The sequence below is a fragment of the Eubalaena glacialis genome, chromosome 1 (assembly GCF_028564815.1).
Source record: "Eubalaena glacialis isolate mEubGla1 chromosome 1, mEubGla1.1.hap2.+ XY, whole genome shotgun sequence".
Taxonomy (NCBI): domain Eukaryota; kingdom Metazoa; phylum Chordata; class Mammalia; order Artiodactyla; family Balaenidae; genus Eubalaena; species Eubalaena glacialis.
In genome coordinates, this window is record NC_083716.1 from 161,564,617 (window position 1) to 161,584,639 (window position 20,023).

Consider the following 20,023-nt stretch of genomic DNA (forward strand, 5'->3'; position numbering starts at 1 on the left):
ACTGTGATCATACTAAATGTATCATTTCCTAACCTGCATTTCCACTTATAATAAACATCTCTCCATGTTCATAAATATATGTCTATACTAACGTTTTTAATAGCTGCATGATGCACCACTATATATAGTGTGGCCACAAAGTGCCTATACAAGCTAGTGAGAAGTCATCAGCAAACTATAATTTTAAATACATCAAGTACTCAGCCTCTCTTCTTTGATACACTTACTGTTACCATTCATATTGATGTCCCATATAGAATAAATACAAAATAATTAAAAGAGGTCAGGACTTCATGCATAGGCCTTTCTGTAGATGTGTCAATAGCATAAACACTTAATCTTATCTACTGTCTGTCTCTGCCACTGTTACTCTTCCTCCACCCAATCCTCAGAAGGAATGTAGACTGCATTATGGCAGGAATTTTTTGTTTTGTTTTGTTCACTATTATTATTTCCAATTCATAAAACAGTATTTGGTGCACATAGCAGGTGCTGAGTAAATATATGTCGAATGAATGAATGAATGAATGATGCTCATTGCTCCTTCATATCCTATAACCCTGATACAATGGCTGTAAAGTGGGAAACAATAGCAGAACTTCTGATTACATGAACTCTAATAGCCTTTAAGAGGCCCCATGTGCCCCCAGTGAAGTCTGTGCAAACTTCTGGACCAGTTAAGAGCTTCACCGCTGAGCAGACATCAAGGGGCTGCACAGGATCAAGCTTCAATAGCAACACCATGTGGCAACAAAAGGCAACAGCACTAGGGGGCTTAAGAGGGAGGTTCTAGTTCTCTGCTTGTTTACTAAAGAGGAATGACAATACCTCTGGGAATTTCAACAGGCAGACAGGGTAAGTGCAGAAGGAAATGCCTGAGAGGGAGGCAAAGGACTTCTTGTACAGTGATATATAGGTGACTAACTTTTTACCTTGAGTCTGAAGAGCAAATCACAAATACTACATATGACTTGCCAGCTTCATGCTCAACTCTTCTCTCTGCTTATAATGGATGGGGTTTTGTTTTTGCTGTACAGATTGATTTTTGTTTTAAATGTCATTTGGCAATGTTATAACTACCTGAGATGAAATATTCACCCATATATTTTTCTGTATATATATTATTTCTCATTTACAGGCAAATCCTTAGTCTTTCTGAAATTTCATTTGGCACATGGAGTGAGGCAGGGATAGAAAAGTATTTTTATAAATTACTTTCAGTAGTTCCAACATCTAAGAATCTATCCTTTCCTCTCTGATCTGAGAAGCCAACATCATCAATTACCAAATTTTGCCAGTACACATGTGTATGAGTACAAATACACACACTCACACCCACTCATGCTCACCCCCCACATGCAAATGAGTCTGATTTTGGACCATCCAATAACCTACCTATTTCTGCTAGAACTCAACTTTTAATGATTGCTTTTTCCATTTTGGCCATGTGATACATAATTAAATGTGAAGCCTTTTCAATACCCCTCAAAACCCTTCCAACAATTTCAAAAATATCTAAGCATAATTTTTTTTACTTGATGTAATTCTTATAGAAAATGGAAAAATCCTGATTTAAATACTCTATCCAGCATAGTTTACTTTCTACAAATATAGGACTCACAATTACTCTTTTCAAAAAGTATAAAATCTAAAGACTTTATAATGGCCTGCCAAAAAAGGATTTCATTTTTCAAGTGAATGAAATAACAGTTAAATTATGTACTTAGGAGTATTTTAAACTCCTGGAAAAATTTTAAATATTATAATTAAGGAAACATGCTTTTATAGCATGTCACTTTGCCCAGTGTTGGGGCCGTATCTCACATTATCCTATGTCAAATTCATACAGGGGGAGAGAGTTAAAAGAGCCCTCCTGGGGCCTAAATGCTAAATTTCCAGGGTTTGGTGGGTGTAAGTTATAACATTTCATCACCAGGTTTTGATTACTGTATATAGAGAGCTTCAAATACACAGTGAAAATACTTCAGAAAGATTCTAACAATATCATAAAGAATCAGTCCATCAATACCTATAACGAACAAAAGAGTCACCCTCTACAAAGTCCATTATGTTCAACACACAGCATTAAAAAGAATTCAAGTCTACACATAAAACTTTTTTTTTAAATAAACTTATTTATATTTTATTTTTGGCTGCATTAGGTCTTCCTTGCTGCGCGGGCTTTCTCTAGTTGCGGTGAGTGGGAGCTACTCTTCATTGCGGTGAGCAGGCTTCTCATTGCGGTGGCTTCTCTTGTTGCGGAGCACGGGCTCTAGGCATGTGGGCTTCAGTAGTTGTGGCTCGTAGGCTCTTGAGTGCAGGCTCAGTAGTTGTGGTGCACGGGCTTAGTTGCTCTGCGGCATGTGGGATCTTCCCCGACCAGGGTTTGAACCCGTGTCCCCAGCATTGGCAGGAGGATTCTTAACCACTGCGCAACCAGGGAAGTCCAAGTCTACCCATAAAACTTTTAATAAAATAGGCTTCTTCAGTAATAAAAAAAAAAAAATTAACTATAAAAAACAAGAAGGCCCAAAAGAGATCTTTAAAGCTTCTCCTACTATGTTTGAAAATAAAAACTCATGACTGGTCTGCTTTCAACCATGGCAGAATATCTGGTACCAGATTTGCTATTCTACCGAAAACAAGGATAAAACTGGCCAAAATATACAAAGCAACTGTGTTCAGGAAATGAATAACAAGTGGTGCACATCTGAGATCTTTGAGGGAAGGGAAATATGAAATGAGCCTCTCGATGGCCCCAGTGTTCTGCCTGGGAACACTTTCCTGTCCCAACACAAGGAGGACTAGCCCAAATAAAGCAGCTAGGAAACAGAGAGCAGATTTCTGAGCACAGGGATTTAATCGTGGGTCCTCGTTGGTCAAGGGCTATGCTATACACACCCACACCCACATCCACACAGGGTGAGGCTCTATAAGGTCTAGCACAGATCACCTACTACGAGGCTGAAAGGTTGTGAAATGCGAGGAGTCTTTTGAAGTTCCTGACTGTTACGGACTGAATGTGTGTGTCCCCACAAAATTCACACCTTGAAGCTCTAACCCCCAGCATTGCTGTAGTTGGAGACTAGACACTAAAGAAGTAATTAAGGTTAAATGAGGTCATAAGGTCGAAGCCCTGATCCAAGAGAATTAGTGTCCTCATAAGAAGAGACACCAGAGAGCTCACTGTCTTTCCTCACATGCACAAAGACGAGGTCATGTGAGGACACAGTGAGAATGCAGCCATCTGCAACCCAAGGGGAGAGCCCTCACCAGACACCAACCCTGCTGGGACCTTGACCTTGGACTTCCAGTTGCCAGAACTGTGAGAAAGCAAATTTCTGTTGCTTGGCTACCTAGTCTATGGTATTTTGCTATGGCAGCCCAAGCAGACTAATACTCCACCCAACTAAAGTAGAGAGAACATTTCAGGCTATCAGTTGAAACCCCCGAAAGGCTAAAACACCTTAGGAGTAAAGGTACCCGAGAATTTAGTATAATATTGAAATAGGCCTACCTCACAAAGAAAACCAAGCCAGACAAAAACCTAAAAGATTCTCCAATAATATAACTACCTGACAGAACAAAATTCAACACTCTTTTAAAGGAAGACAACATAATCTAACCTCCTTACAAAGAATAAGGAGTGACCAGCATAATATTAAAAAATCACTAGATGTGCAAAAAAGTGTCCCACAATCAAGATAAAAATAATCAATAAAAAAAGACAGCATAATCCAAATGTTAGAATTAGCAAAAAAGTACTTGAAAGCAGGTATTATATATTTTTTTCAAGAACTTAAAGCAAACGATGGTCATAATAAGTGAATGGATGATGAGTGCCCAGCAGAAAAACAGAAACTATAAAAATAGAATAATATACCCTGAAAAAACCATAATTCAAACAGAGACATGTACCACAGTGTTCACTGCAGCACTATTTACAACAGACAAGACATGGAACCAACCTAAATGTCCATCGACAGATGAATGGATAAGTAAGATGTGGCACATATATACAGTGGAATATTACTCAGCCATAAAAAGAAACGAAACTGAGTTATTTGTAGTGACGTGGATGGACCTAGAGTCTATCACACAGAGTGAAGTAAGTCAGAAAGAGGAAAACAAATACCATATGCTAATGCATATATATGGAATCTAAAAAAAAAAAAAGGTACTGATGAACCTGCAGGGCAGGAATAAAGACGTAGACATAGAGAATGGACTTGAGGACACGGGGTTGGGGAGAAGCTGGGGCGAAGTGAGAGTAGCATCGACATACATACACTACCGAATGTAAAATAGTTAGCTAGTGGGAAGCAACAGCATAGCACAGGGAGATCAGCTCGGTGCTTTGTGATGACCTAGACGCGTGGGATAGGGAGGATGGGAGGGAGGCTCAAGAAGGAGGGGATGGGGCTTCCCTGGTGGCGCGGTGGTTGAGAGCCTGCCTGCCAATGCAGGGGACACGGGTTCGAGCCCTGGTCTAGGAAGATCCCACATGCCGCGGAGAGGCTGGGCCCGTGAGCCACAATTCCTGAGCCTGCGCGTCTGGAGCCTGTGCTCCGCAACAGGAGAGGCCGCGATAGTGAGAGGCCCGCGCACCGCGATGAAGAGTGGCCCCCACTTGCCGCAACTGGAGAGAGCCCTCACACAGAAACGAAGACCCAACACAGCCATAAATAAATAAATTAATTAAAGTAAATAAAGTAAATAAATTAATTAATTTAAAAAAAAAAAAAAGGAGGGGATGTGGGGACATATGTATGCATATGGCTGATTCACTTTGGTGTACAACAGAAACTAACACAGTATTGCGAAGCAATTATAGTCCCATAAAGATCTATTTAAAAAAATGGAATACCTAGAAGTGAAGATACAACATCTCAACTAAAATATTTCACTGAATGGGCTTAAAACAGATTGAAGACTGCAGAAAGAATCAGTGGAGAAAACTTGCACAAGCCTCTTAGATAGCCTCATCCACCAGAGGGCAGACAGCAGAAGGAAGAAGAACTACAGTCCTGCAGCCTGTGGAACAGAAACCACATTCACAGAAAGATAGACAAGATGAAAAGGCAGAGGGCTATGTACCAGATGAAGGAACAAGATAAAACCCCAGAAAAACAACTAAATGGAGTGTAGATAGGAAACCTTCCAGAAAAAGAATTCAGAATAATGATAGTGAAGATGATCCAGGACCTCGGAAAAAGAATCGAGGCAAGGATCGAGAAGATGCAAGAAATATTTAACAAAGATCTAGAAGAATTAAAGAACAAACTAACAGAAATGAACAACACAATACCTGAAATGAAAAATACACTAGAAGGACTCAATAGCAGAATAACTGAGGCAGAAGAATGGATAAGTGACCTGGAAGACAGAATGGTGGAATTCACTGCTGTGGAGCAGAATAAAGAAAAAAGAATGAAAAGAAATGAAGACAGCCTAAGAGACCTCTGGAACAACATTAAACGCAACAACATTCGCATTATAGGGGTCCCAGAAGGAGAAGAGAGAGAGAAAGGACCAGAGAAAATATTTGAACAGATTATACTAGAAAACTTCCCTAACACGGGAAAGGAAATAGCCACCCAAGTCCAGGAAGTGCAGAGAGTCCCATACAGGATAAACCCAGGGGGAAACACGCCGAGACACATAGTAATCAAATTGACAAAAATTAAAGACAAAGAAAAATTATTGAAAGCACAAGGGAAAAACGACAAATAACAAACAAGGGAACTCCCATAAGGTTAACAGCTGATTTCTCAGCAGAAACTCTACAAGCCAGAAGGGAGTGGCATGATATACTTAAAGTGATGAAAGGGAAGAATCTACAACCAAGATTACTCACCCAGCAAGGAACTCATTCAGATTCGATGGAGAAATCAAAAGCTTTACAGACAAGCAAGAGCTAAGAGAATTCAGCACCATCAAACCAGCTCTACAACAAACGCTAAAGAAACTTCTCTAAGTGGGAAACACAAGAGAAAAAAGGGACCTAGAAAAACAAACCCAAAACAATTAAGAAAATGGTAATAGGAACATATATATCAATAATTACCTTAAATATGAATGGATTAAATGCTCCAACCAAAAGACACAGGCTTGCTGAACGGATACAAAAACAAGACCCATATATATGTGGTCTACAAGAGACCCACTTCAGACCTAGGGACACATTCAGACTGAAAGTGAGGTGATGGAAAAAGATATTCCATGCAAATGGAAATCAAAAGAAAGCTGGAGTAGCTATACTCATATCAGATAAAATAGACTTTAAAATAAAGAATGTTACAAGAGACAAGGAAGGACACTACATAATGATCAAGGAATCAATTCAAGAAGAAGGTATAACAATTATAAATATATATGCACCCAACATAAGAGCACCTCAATACACGAGGCAACTGCTAACAGCTATAAAAGAGGAAAGCGACAGTAACACAATAATAGTGGGGGATTTTAACACCTCACTTACACCAATGGACAAATCATCCAAACAGAAAATTAACAGGGAAACAGAAGCTTTAAATGACACAACAGACCAAATGGATTTAATTGATATTTATAGGACATTCCATCCAAAAACAGCAGATTACACTTTTTTCTCAAGTGCGCATGAAACATTCTCCAGGACAGATCAAGTCTTGGGTCTTCTCAAGTGCGCATGGAACATTCTCCAGGACAGATCAAATCTTGGGTCACAAATCAAGCCTCAGTAAATTTAAGAAAATTGAAATCATATCAAGCATCTTTTCTGACCACAACGCTATGAGATTAGAAATGAATTACAGGGAAAAAAACGTAAATAACACAAACACATGTAGGCTAAACAATACGTTACTAAATAACCAAGAGATCACTGAAGAAATCAAAGAGGAAATCAAAAAATACCTAGAGACACATGATAATGAAAACACGATGATCCAAAACCTGTGGGATGCAGCAAAAGCAGTTCTAAGAGGGCAGTATATAGCTATACAAGCCTTCCTCAAGAAACAAGAAAAACCTCAAATAAACAATCTAACCTTAAACCTAAAGGAACTAGAGAAAGAAGAACAAACAAAACCCAGAATTAGTAGAAGGTAAGAAACCATAAAGATCAGAGCTGAAAGAAATAAAACAGAAACAAAGAAAACCAGAGCAAAGATCAATAAAACTAAAACGTGGTTCTTTGAGAAGATAAACAAAACTGATAAACCATTAGCCAGAATCATCAAGAAAAAGAGGGAGAGGACTCAAATCAATAAAATTAGAAATGAAAAAAAGAAAAGTTACAACAGACACCGCAGAAATACAAAGCATCCTAAGAGACTGCTACAAGCACCTCTATGGCAATAAAATGGACAACCTGGAAGGAATGGACAAATTCTTAGAAAGGTATAACCTTCCCAGACCAAACCAGGAAGAAATAGAAAATATGAACAGACCAATCACAAGTAATGAAATTGAAACTGTGATTAAAAATCTTCCAACAAACAAAAGTCCAGGACCACATGGCTTCACAGGTGAATTCTATCAAACATTTAAAGAAGAGCTAACACCCATCCTTCTCAAACTCTTCCAAAAAACTGCAGAGGAAGGAACACTCCCAAACTCACTCTATGAGGCCACCATCACCCTGATACCAAAAGCAGACAAAGGTACTACAAAAAAAGAAAATTACAGACCAATATCACTGATGAATATAGATGCAAAAATCCTCAACAAAATACTAGCAAACAGAATCCAACAGCACATTAAAAGGATCATACACCATGATCAAGTGGGATTTATCCCAGGGATGCAAGGATTCTTCAATATATGCAAATCAATCAATGTGATACACCATATTAACAAATTGAAGAAAAAAACCATATGATCATCTCAATAGATGCAGAAAAGCTTTTGACAAAAGTCAACACCCATTTATGATAAAAACTCTCCAGAAAGTGGGCATAGAGGGAACCTACCTCAACATAATAAAGACCATATACGACAAACCCACAGCAACATCATTCTCAATTGTGAAAAACTGAAAGCATTTCCTCTAAGATCAGGAACAAGACAAGGATGTCCACTCTCGCCACTCTTATTCAACATAGTTTTGGAAGTTCCAGCCACAGCAATCAGAGAAGAAAAAGAAATACAAATTGGAAAAGAGAAAGTAAAACTGTTACTGTTTGCAGATGACATGATACTATACCTAGAGAATCCTAAAGACGCCACCAGCAAACTACTAGAGCTAATCAATGAATTTGGTAAAGCTGCAGGATACAAAATTAATGCACAGAAATTTCTTGCATTCCTATACACTAATGATGAAAAATCTGAAAGAGAAATTAAGGAAACACTCCCATTTACCACTGCAACAAAAAGAATAAAATACCTAGGAATAAACCTACCTAGGGAGAAAAAGAACCTGTATGCAGAAAACTGTAAGACACTGCTGAAAGAAATTAAAGATGACAGCAACAGTTGGAAAGATATACCATGTTCTTGGATTGGAAGAATCAATATTGTCAAAATGACTATACTACCCAAAGCAATCTACAGATTCAATGCAATCCCTATCAAACTACCAATGGCATTTCTTACAGAACTAGAACAAAAAATCTTAAAATTCATTTGGAGACACAAAAGACCCCGAATAGCCAAAGCAGTCTTGCGGGAAAAAAATGGAGCTGGAGGAATCAGACTCCTTGACTTCAGACTCTACTACAAAGCTACAGTAATCAAGACAATATGGTACTGGCACAAAAAGAGAAATATAGATCAATGGAACAGGATAGAAAGCCCAGAGATAAACCCACGCACCTATGGTCAACTAATCTATGACAAAGGAGGCAAGGATATACAATGGAGAAAAGACAGTCTCTTCAATAAGTGGTGCTGGGAAAACTGGACAGCTACATGTAAAACAATGAAATTAGAACACTCCCTAACATCACACACAAAAATAAACTCAAAATGGATTAGAGACCTAAATGTAAGATAGGACACTATAAAACTCTTAGAGGAAAACATAAGAAGAACACTCTTTGACATAAATCACAGCAAGATCTTTTTTGATCCACCTCCTAGAGTAATGGAAATAAAAACAAAAATAAACAAATGGGACCTAATGAAACTTCAAAGCTTTTGCAAAGCAAACTACAAACAAGACGAAAAGACAACCCTCAGAATGGGAAAATATATTTGCAAACGAATCAACGGACAAAGGATTAATCTCCAAAATATATAAACAGCTCGTGCAGCTCAATATTAAAAAAGCAAACAACCCAATCAAAATATGGGCAGAAGACCTAAATAGACATTTCTCCAAAGAGGGCATACAGATGGCCAAGAAGCGCATGAAAAGCTGCTCAACGTCACTAATTATTAGAAATGCAAATCAAAACTACAATGAGGTATCACCTCACACCAGTTAGAATGGGCATCATCAGAAAATCTACAAAAAACAAATGCTGGAGAGGGTGTGGAGAAAAGGGAACCCTCTTGCACTGTTGGTGGGAATGTAAATTGATACAGCCACTATGGAGAACAGTATGGAGGTTCCTTAAAAAACTAAAAATAGAATTACCATATGACCCAGCAATCCCACTACTGGGCATATACCCAGAGAAAACCATAATTCAAAAAGACACGTGCACCCCAATGTTCATTGCAGCACTATTTACAATAGCCAGGTCATGGAAGCAACCTAAATGCCCATCGACAGATGAATAGATAAAGAAGTTGTGGTACATATATACAATGGAATATTACTTGGCCATAAAAAGGAACGAAATTGGGTCATTTGTAGAGACGTGGATAAACCTAGAGACTGTCTTACAGAGTGAAGTAAGCCAGAAAGAGAATAACAAATATCGCATATTAACGCATATATGTGGAACCTAGAAAAATGGTACAGATGAACCGGTTTGCAGGGCAGAAACTGAGACACAGATGTAGAGAACTAACCTATGGACACCAAGGGGGGAAAGCGGCAGGGGGTGGTGGTGGTGGTGTGATGAATTGGGCGATTGGGATTGACATGTATACACTGATGTGTATAAAATGGATGACTAATAAGAACCTGCTGTACAAAAAAATAAATGAAAATTAAAAAAAAAAAAAAGTGATCCTTACTCAAAAGTTAATTTAGCATGGGAAAGAAAACACATAAGCACAATCTATGGTAAATTAAAATGACTACTCAATGTTTGAAGAATGAATGAATGAGCAAGTGAATGAATGCAATTAAGTCAAAAGTCCTAATTGTCAACTACTATGGGATGTGTTCATATACAGTTTTGAATAATGGAGGAAATGGTTGTCATTTGGTAAAAAAAGAAAGTTTCAGTATTATACAGTCAATATAACCTCAGATACAAACCTGAACAGGTAAAAAAAAAAAAAAAAGAAAGAAAAAAGAAAAGAGAGTTAGTGAACATGAAGAAAAGTCAACAGAAGTTATCAAATTTGAAGAAACGAGAAAAAAGATTTAAGAAAACTGAAGAGTCTCAGTATATTAATTTTTTAAACTTTCTATGTAACAAATGCAAATTAGTGGTTTAAAACACCACCCATTATTAGCTCATAGCTCTGTAATTCAAAATCTAAGCAGGCTCAGTTGGGCTCTATGCTCAGGTTATTACAGACTTGTTGCTGGGGAATTGTTGTTAATTAAGTAACACATGGTAACTAAATTCATGCATGTTGGAATTATGTAAAGTGAAGACTGCCTGTACATTAAAGCAGAGTTTAAATATTTCTTCAAATATGCACAAAACTACCAACACCTAGAAACAATCTAGGACAACAGACTCAGTGTGTTCTCTGCATACACTGTATTTGTATTAGATCAAACGTAATAGCCAATCACATGGACATTAACAATCACAACATATAATTAAGACTATAACAGAAGGTAACATAAAATTTTATTATAATTAGGATACTATATATCAATATCTTGGGCTATGACTAAAGCAATGCTTAGATCTTAAAGGAAAAATTACTTCTTACGTATTAATTTTAAACAATTATTTTTATACCTTAAAACTATAGTAGAAGAACAGGGGAAAACTGGCCAAAAAAAAATAATAATAATTTTTTTTTTTTTTCCAGAAGAAGAAATAAACTAGAAAATGGAAAGCAAGTAAATAAATAAAATTCATTTTGGTATCTAACAGGAAAGCACAGCTGACAGCTTTTACTAAAGATATAAAAATGCTTTTTCTTTGTACCAATTCATTATAAATTAAATAATTATTTGAAAATATAGAACAGCCAATTTTTTCTAGTTTATAAATCTTACATGTTCACACTATTAAAATGATACATATTTGTTATTAAATTTCTAGACCACACAATTCTTCTGTAGTTAAATTTAAATTAAAATATTTAAATGCCCAATACTTCAAACTGACAGATTATATTTCACTGCTTCTCTGACTCCAATGACAACAACCACACTCAGCATTTTAGAGTACTTAGGTTCAACATACATTTTCTCATTTACTCCTCCTCCCCATTTAATGCTTTGATTTGTTTGGGTAAAATTTTTATTGGTACAAATCTTCAGTTTACTCTGGGGAAAGCAGTAATATAAATTCTACTTTTCCTAAAATGAAAGCCTACTTACAGCTCTGAGTAATGAATGATAGGTAATAATTAATTAAAAAACAATAACAAGGATTTCCCTGGTGGCACAGTGGTTAAGAACCCGCCTGCCAATGCAGGGGACACGGGTTCGAGCCCTGGTCCGGGAAGATCCCACATGCCACGGAGCAACTAAGCCTCGTGCGCCACAACTACTGAGCCTGCACTCTAGAACCTGCGAGCCACAACTACTGAGCCCGTGTGCCACAACTACTGAAGCCTGCACGCCTACAGCCCGTGCTCTGCAACAAAGAGAAGCCACCGCAATGAGAAGCCCGCACACTGCAATGAAGAGTAGTCCCCACTCGCTGCAACTAGAGAAAGCCCGTGCGCAGCAACAAAGACCCAACACAGCCAAAAATAAATTAATTAATTAATTAAAAAAGAAAAAAACAATAACAAGTAATAGTTTCAAAGTATTTTACATATGCTAAACTACTTACATTGAATCCAATGAAGATGCCCCATTTCATAGATGAGGAAACTGAGACAGAAAAGTAACTAGCACAAGATCATACAGCTAGTAAATAGTAAAAGCGGGATTTCAGTCTAGGCAGTCTGGCTCAGGGCATATTTTCTATTAAACTGCCTCTTGGGTGCAATTTTTGTTCAAAACTGCTAAATTAACTCTTTCAACAAGTTAGTTTTCAGTTTCTCTATGCATGAACATTTTAAACATACTGAATGGGACAAATGCAAGATCAACTCTTGTTTATAAGAAAAGCATCAGACACAATGCCACGCTTAACTCCATTTACTGCATCATTTAATAACACAATGTACATATTTAAGAACTTCTTGCTCTGGTGGAATACAGAAGAGTGATTGCTACTCTTTTTCATTTCACATGTTACCACCAACATTTGTGGGGGGACTAGGAAAAGTTTAGAGAGTGAGGCAGATAAGAAAAAGGAAGAAAAAAATCAAAATCATCTTTTACTTCCTTCTAATATTGTAAATCATCTATTTAAAAGGTAAAAGGTCTAGGGTCAGCCTTTACATTCCTACAAGTTCACTTTCTTCTTGTCTGATACTCCCAAGATGCCCTCTGTAATCCTGTTCATTGAGAGCCATACCCCTCCCAACTCCACAGAACAGGCATGCTCATTTCTACAAACACCCTTACATTACAGAACAGGGCAGAAGGATAAATGTAGTAAGTATAATTTCTATTTTAACAGACCTATCTGGAAGCTTCATGTGCAAGACACTTAATAATAGCTGGGGAAAAGGAAAAATGCATCTCAAAGTAGCCACTAACACGCCAAAACATCACAGATGGAGAATCAAAAGCAGTTAGGTTGGGCAGATGACCACACAACCTCTGCAGACTGAGGAAATCATTATGCACATGTGGAGTACACACGTGACCCATTAACACTGAAGACCCATTAACACTGAAGACCCACCTTCTCTATTCCCAGCTCTGAAACTTACATACTAGCTTAAGGTTGCTAGGTAGCTCACCTCAGCTCTGACTCAAATCTGAACCCATGTTCTCATCTGTAAAATGGAAATTAAAATGGCTGCCACGCTTAAAAGAGGAGTTGTGAAAATTAAGTGGAAAGAAAAATGGGTGAAAAACTTAAACAGATATTTCAAAAAAGAGGATATTAATTTAGTGAATAACTATATTAAAGATTAGATAAATAAATACTTATTAAAGTCACAAAGAGATGCCACTAGAATGGCTAAAATTCTTAAAATTACACCACCATGTACCAACAAATTTTTTATATGAAATTGAAGTAATATGAGCTAAAAATAAGTAGGTGGCAGCTTCAAAATGTCAATAATTTTCAGGGGGCAATGTCTGATATCTGTCATATAGACCTTCTTAGGTTCAATCCCTGTACTCAATACAAACATTTATTCACTATCAAGTAAAGTTACAGAGCCTAACAAGGCAATATTTTTTTTAAAAAAAGTTCTTTCCCTTTACCTTCCACCTCAAGGGACAGTAGTAGTATGTGTATATTTACTTGTAGAAAAATCATCCTCTTGCTCTCTTACCTAACTTTACAATTACACTTGACCCTTGAATAACATAGGTTTGAACTACAGAGATCCACTTAATATGCCGATTTTTTAAAATAACTATATTGGAAAAATTTTTGGAGATTTTTAACAATTAGAAAAAACTTGCAGACAAACCAGGTAGCCTAGAAATATCAAAAAAATTAAGAAAAAAGTATGTCATGAATTGTATAAAATATATGTAGATAAACACATAACACGGAAAACATGTTAACTGACTGTAATCGGTAAGGCTTCCAGTCAACAGCAGGCTATTAGCAGTTAAGTTTTGGGGGAGTCAAAAGTTAATACATGGATTTTCAACTGTGCAGAGGGTCAGCACCCCTAACCCCCCGAGTTATTCAAGGGTCAACTATATAATCTAAGTAAGATTACAACTAAATATTCTTATCAGGAAATAAAAAGCGTATTATTAACTATCAACATCATCAGTGCATATGAATCAAAAATATAAACTACAATGTCTTCTCAAATCCTAAAAGAACATAAAAGAAATTCCCTTTTATGATTTTACTAATATGATAATAAACCCATATCAAAGAAAAAAGGCCAAAAACAGCTAAGAGTGTCAAAATGAAGAAAAACAAGACAGGGGGCTTGCCCTACCACCTATAAAGGCCACTGACATTAGAATGTGGTATTGGTACAGGATAGATAAAGAGAACAGTGTAGAACAGACAGCACAGACACAGACCTCATACAAGGAAAGGGATTTACTATACGAAGGAGAAAGTGCTCCAAACTAGTGGGGGAAGGATAGATAATTCAATAAATGGTGATTAGGCAACTGATAATTGTCTGTTGTGAATTGACTATCCAATCAAATCTCTCCTTAGACCTTACATAAAGACCAAGCAAGTCCAGGTGGACTAAAGACCTAACTGTGAAAATCAAAACTTCAATAAAACTTTCAGAAGAAAACATGACAAGATCCTTATAGACTCAAGGAGGAGAGAAAGCTTTTCTTGAACAAGAAAAATAAAATCAAGGGAGAAAGACAATATTACTAAACCGAAACTTCAATCTTCTTAACAATAAAAGGCAGCACAAACAAAAAGAAGCAACAGACAAGAATATATATTTGCAATTCACATAAACAACAAAAGATTAGTAGAGAACGTATGTGGAACTTTAAAAATCAATAAGAAAAAATAATCCAACAGAATAGTAAGTACATGAAAGTAATGAGCAGGCAATTTATACAAAAAGAAAACAGACTGACCAAGAGACATATGAAAAGATGCTCAACTGCAATGAAGCTGAAATAAATTGAAAACAATGCCCTATTTCACCCCCATCAAATTGGCATAAATTTTAAAATCTGACAATACCCAGCGTTAGTGAGACTGTGGAACAACAGGGACTTCACTTCCACTGCTGGTGGGAGTAAAATCTCCCACAAACACTTAGAAGAACAATTCTGTATTATTTAACATTTTGCAACTTTGCACTATATGCATTTTTAAAAAAGAATTCCTCTTCAAGATACAATCCCTTGAGAATCTCTCACTCTTGTGAAGAAGAAAACGTGGATAATAACTTTCACTGCAGTGTTGTCTGTAATAGCAAAAAACTGCAAAAAACTTCATGTTCACTAATAGGAGAACGGGTTAAAAAAATGTGGAATATCACATAGCTCTTAAAATTAATGAACTAAAGCTACAAACATCAACATGAATAACTCACAAAAAATGCTAAATGACAAGCTGCAAATGACTACAGAGAATATTATTTTTTATGAAGTTTAAAAACATGCAAAACAATACATATAGTATATTTGCATGTATAGTATATACTATAAAATAGACTTTTTAATCTTTTTAGAGTGTTTAACTCTGAGAAGAGAGGGAAAAGAATAGTATCAGGTAGCTAATAAATAAAAGTAATAATTTCCACTGTATCTTGAATGTTTTCTTTAAAAAAAAAAAAAGAATGAAGTGTGGCAAAATGTTAGGACTTGACAGAGGTGACTGATAGGAATAGGAGTTTATGTTATATTCTGTATTTTACGCTAAAAATTTTTCATCGCTTAAAAAATTACAAAATATATTAAAATTTGTAACTATTTTAATTAGGACTAGGTATTAGGATTTTTGGTACCATGTAAGCAAAAGAAAGTATAGGAAAAAAACTGGCTGTTACAGCTGTCATTCTCACCTAAAACCAAAATTTTTTTTAATTTCAATTTTTTGCAACAACCTCATGTGTTCAAGAATTGCCTTAATGACTATGTAAATGTAATATATTTAAATGTATAAAGTAAATTTGTATTACCAGAGTGCCATCAATATCTATTTTTATATTAGGGTTTCATGTAAAATTTCATTGGAGAAAACGATTCCATTACCAAAAACTCCAAGCTACTCACTGTCAAGTTATCTGACCACAACACAAGCCAAAGACATAGCAATGCATGCATTCAAATTTTACTTGGAAAAGTCTCCTTTTAAGATAAAGTTCATACTTCAATCCACTGTGTGAAAAGAGTTTTTGTAGAAGTAGAATTTGAGCTCAGCTCTGTGGGACACAAGCAAGTTTATCTTTAAGGAAGGAGATACCAGGTATTGCTGAAAAAAGCAAAAATCTATCAGCGAATAGTAGTAAATGGCACAGAGACAGAAACTGGCAAGAAAGATTGCCTGGCTTGAGTAAGGAGAAAAAAGACATGCAAATAAGAACTGGAGTTACGGAGCAGAAGAGACAGTCATGAGTCAGGAATCAATGTCATGAGACTGGAAAAATCGGTACAGGATGTAAGGAAATGACATCTGCCCTTTTAACACTACCACTAAATCTTCCTATTGTGGCTCTGTCCCTCATGTTTTACTTTCTCCTTGGAATCTCCTAAAAAGGCTGCCCCAAACAGGCTCTCTACCTTAGGAAACCTACACTCCCCTTCAAGATAAGAATCAGGGCTGGGGTGAGGGGGGATGTGTGTGGGTATTTTCTCTTTTTTTCTCAGCACAGCTTCAAAGGAATTTTATTCAACAAAACAAACAATAAACCCATATCAGAAGAAATCCAATAAATATTTAAAGAGCTCTAATGCTACCATACCTAGCATACCCTTCAGGATTTGTAGGTTCTGACTCCAAGAAAAAAAACGAGGAACTTGCCAGAGTTCCTTACCTCCTAGCCTTTGGCCGGCTACCATTTGACAAGTCATATACCATCATCAACTAATGAGTGCCTTCCTAGACATCTTGAGTCACTACAGCCTTTTCTCAGAGTCTCAGGGTCTGAGAAAAGGATTTCTTCCCCACATGAATGATGTCAGAAACACTGTTCACCCTCTGATGAGACTGCACCGACCAAAGGAATGTAGTTTCAACTTTACAGTTAATTATAAAATGACCAAACCATACATATAGTAAGAGATGGTCACTTCCTGCAGGTGTAAGTGCTATCAGGAAAGCAGGGGAAGAGAGAGGATAGTGTCAACACTTTTACAAATAAAGTGTCTGCCTGAAGGCGCTTGTCTTCTCTTCAGGGAAGATGACTGTTTTAAATAGAGGGAGAATGTAAAGCATCTCCTGTATTTCTAGTATCGTAATATGGTGCGAAAAATACAATTATCTTTTTATGTGTGTATGAGTCCTTCATTAGATTGAGAGTTCCTTGAGGGAACCCAGTTTATTTATTAAATTTGTGCCCCCAAAGTCTGACACACACTGTCTGATGCACAGTAATCACTCAATGCCTGTTTGTTGAATGAAAGGTAAACAAAGCTACGACAAAAAAGAAACAATGGTAATAAAACTCTGACTGAATCAAAGAGAGATGAAAAGGACAATGACACTGCAAAGGAACATTCCTGTGGGCATCTCAAGTTAAACAATGACTTGATCGTCATATTACTTAACTACTGTATTTCAAATTAACAGGGGCTTTAAGTTTTGAAAAGTGCAATATATAATTTTTCTTCTATGATAGACGTATAAAGCCAATTTGAAATCCTTAGTATTTCATGCCACTTTTTCTATTAATTCCAACCACTTGCCTAAAAGAGGTTACAATCAAACTTTATATTTTATCTTTAAACTGCCTTTTGGAAACTGACTTCAGTCAGTCATACTTGAGTTAACAAGTACTTGAAGCTTTGGCTGATGGCACTGCCCATGAAATAATCTATACACAGTATTTTTTTTTTTTTTTGTCTGAACAGCAGTGCTTCTTTTACTACAGTGGAACTAAACTGTGATCCACTAAACCATGTAGGAACCTCAGGAGACACTGAGGGGGAGGTTTAGAAAAACAACTTGGCTTACTTTCACCAGAGAAGTTGTCAATCAGAAAACAATGGGCTTCCAGGAAAGATCTCCCTTGAAGAGTTCCACAGGTATTAAGTTTGAAAATCATTTGTCTTATTCTATTTTGCCTTTTTTCCCCACTATGACAAAACGAAAGTATTCACAACAATAAAAAGTGAAGGTCTCATTGCAGCAAAGGAAGACATCATTAGGTGTTCCAAAAGCAGACGCTGTGAGCCTCAACATTATGCTTCCTAGATTTATAGCAGTCACCAATATTAAACTACCAAGAAAAAAGTTGAATGAAATCACAGAAACACATATTTGAAGACTATCTAAGGGTCAAAATCTATAAAGTTTTTTAGCTCTCTGCGAATAGAAGGTACTTATACATCATATTTGACTTCTGAACACACTTTTGGAATCACATAATATACCAAAATAGGGCACTTTCCAGACTTTCCCCATTATTAGAAAATTGTAACTATGAAACAGGTGCAATATTCTGTGATGTGCAATATTCTGTATAACTGGCAATTTGCGGCCATGCGTTTTTTTCATTCCACTAAACCCTAAAACTCTACCTAGAGTTAACTATTGCTACAAAAATATTTACTTTAGCCAGCTTGGTTTACTGTTTTTCTAAAGCCACAAGTTAAGTTCTCATACCCAATCCATCTTTTTCTCACTCTATAGTCACTGACGACCCCCCAAGAAGTAAAACAGGTGTTCTGGACTGTTTTGAAATCCTGGGGTTTTCCTTTTCATACCCTAAGGCAGAACACCTTATAGCACTTGCACTATCCATGGATAGAGTAACACTTCCAACTATCGTAAATAAATCCTGAAGCCGTGCTATCAGCGATTGAACGCATCGATATATAAGCGAGATAAAATAGGTTCTTCCTATTGAACCGGGGCAAGTTGAAGTCTCTAAGTGTTGAGCTGCCCTAGACAACAAGGTCTGCTGCATCACTCTTAAGCGCGGGGCGGGGGAGTGGGGAGGGGGGGGACACAAGACTCAACCAATTCTAGAGGGAGCTGGAAGTTCTGTGTCATCAACTCCGCAATTGCTCAATTAGTCCAGTCTCCAGAGAACCCCAGGCTCCTCCCTATTCCTGTGCCTGGTGAGGTGAACGGTCCTCTTTCGGGGTCCCCAACCTCAGGTGGGCTGGAGACACTCCCCAGGCAGCTAGGGCCGCGCCGAGGTTGCCCCCAGAAAAATCCCGGCTGCCAGGCATTGGCGACGCTGCACCCTCCTCCCCCTTTGCTAGGCTTTCCAGTCCCCGGAGTCGCCACCGCCCACTTTCTAGCACAACAAACAACGGCTTGGGGCCCCGGCCCAGCACTTACCCACATCTTGCTCGAAGTGGTTGGCGGTGAACAGAGGCATCTCGCCGGGGCCCGAGCCCTAGTTGCTGCGGTCAGGCTGAAGCTCGGCAGCTGCTCCGGGCTGGGGGGCCCACGGCCGCGGCTTCCTGGACGGCTCGGCTCCAGTCGCGTCCGGCACTTCCGCCACCGCACCTGCCCCACTCCTGCCTGACGGGCCAGCTCCCCGTCCGCGCTCCGCCCTCGCGCTCCGCCCCGACCTCTCCTCCTGGTATGAGGTCCCACCAGCCGCGGGAATTTTCTCAGCGGCCCTGTAACCGCCGCCCTCCGGAAGGAAGCGGCAGCCCTGATCCGAAGCGCCCGTAGGGGTCAGGCGGCCGCCGAGGCCACCTTTCCATCGCTAGGACCCCGGCAAGCCATGGAGCGGGGGACCTTCAGGGCCGGAAGTCGTCGAGCCTATAACTTGGCGACGCCAGAGGACCGGAAGGTGCAGTGCTGGCGGCAGCTCTGCAGGGGGCGAGGTGGTCTGGGGTTTCGTGCGTAGGGCTGCTGGTTCTGACAGCCAAGTTCTCTACAATTTAGTTCCTTCCTAGGCTATGGGCTAGTCCCACGCGGCCGAGGGCCCGCGGCTATGTTTGCGTCACAGTCCCGTTGCCCTGGAAACGGATGGAGCCTCAGTGGTTTTGAGAGTCGGCGAAGGGTTTGGCTCAGCTCCTGGCGCTTCTGGGGTTACACTCTCCTCGGCGCCTAAACCCCGCCGGAATAACCACCGTGGA

The 20,023-nt window shown here is 38.3% G+C and overlaps 1 protein-coding gene across 3 annotated transcripts in view; it reads right to left on the reverse strand.

The window, feature by feature from the left end:
- The window catches only part of STAM2 (signal transducing adaptor molecule 2), a 55,314-nt gene extending 35,717 nt beyond the window's left edge, over positions 1 to 19,597 (reverse strand). Inside the window, exon 1 of one of the 3 annotated variants that reach the window (XM_061200164.1) lies at positions 19,272 to 19,597. In XM_061200164.1, coding sequence (XP_061056147.1) covers positions 19,272 to 19,311 — 40 coding nt within the window. In that variant the 5' untranslated portion in view covers positions 19,312 to 19,597. The remainder of the gene's footprint in view (positions 1 to 19,271) is intronic. The other 2 variants (XM_061200154.1, XM_061200144.1) reach the window with 2 other exon arrangements.
- Between the last annotated feature and the right edge of the window lie 426 nt (positions 19,598 to 20,023).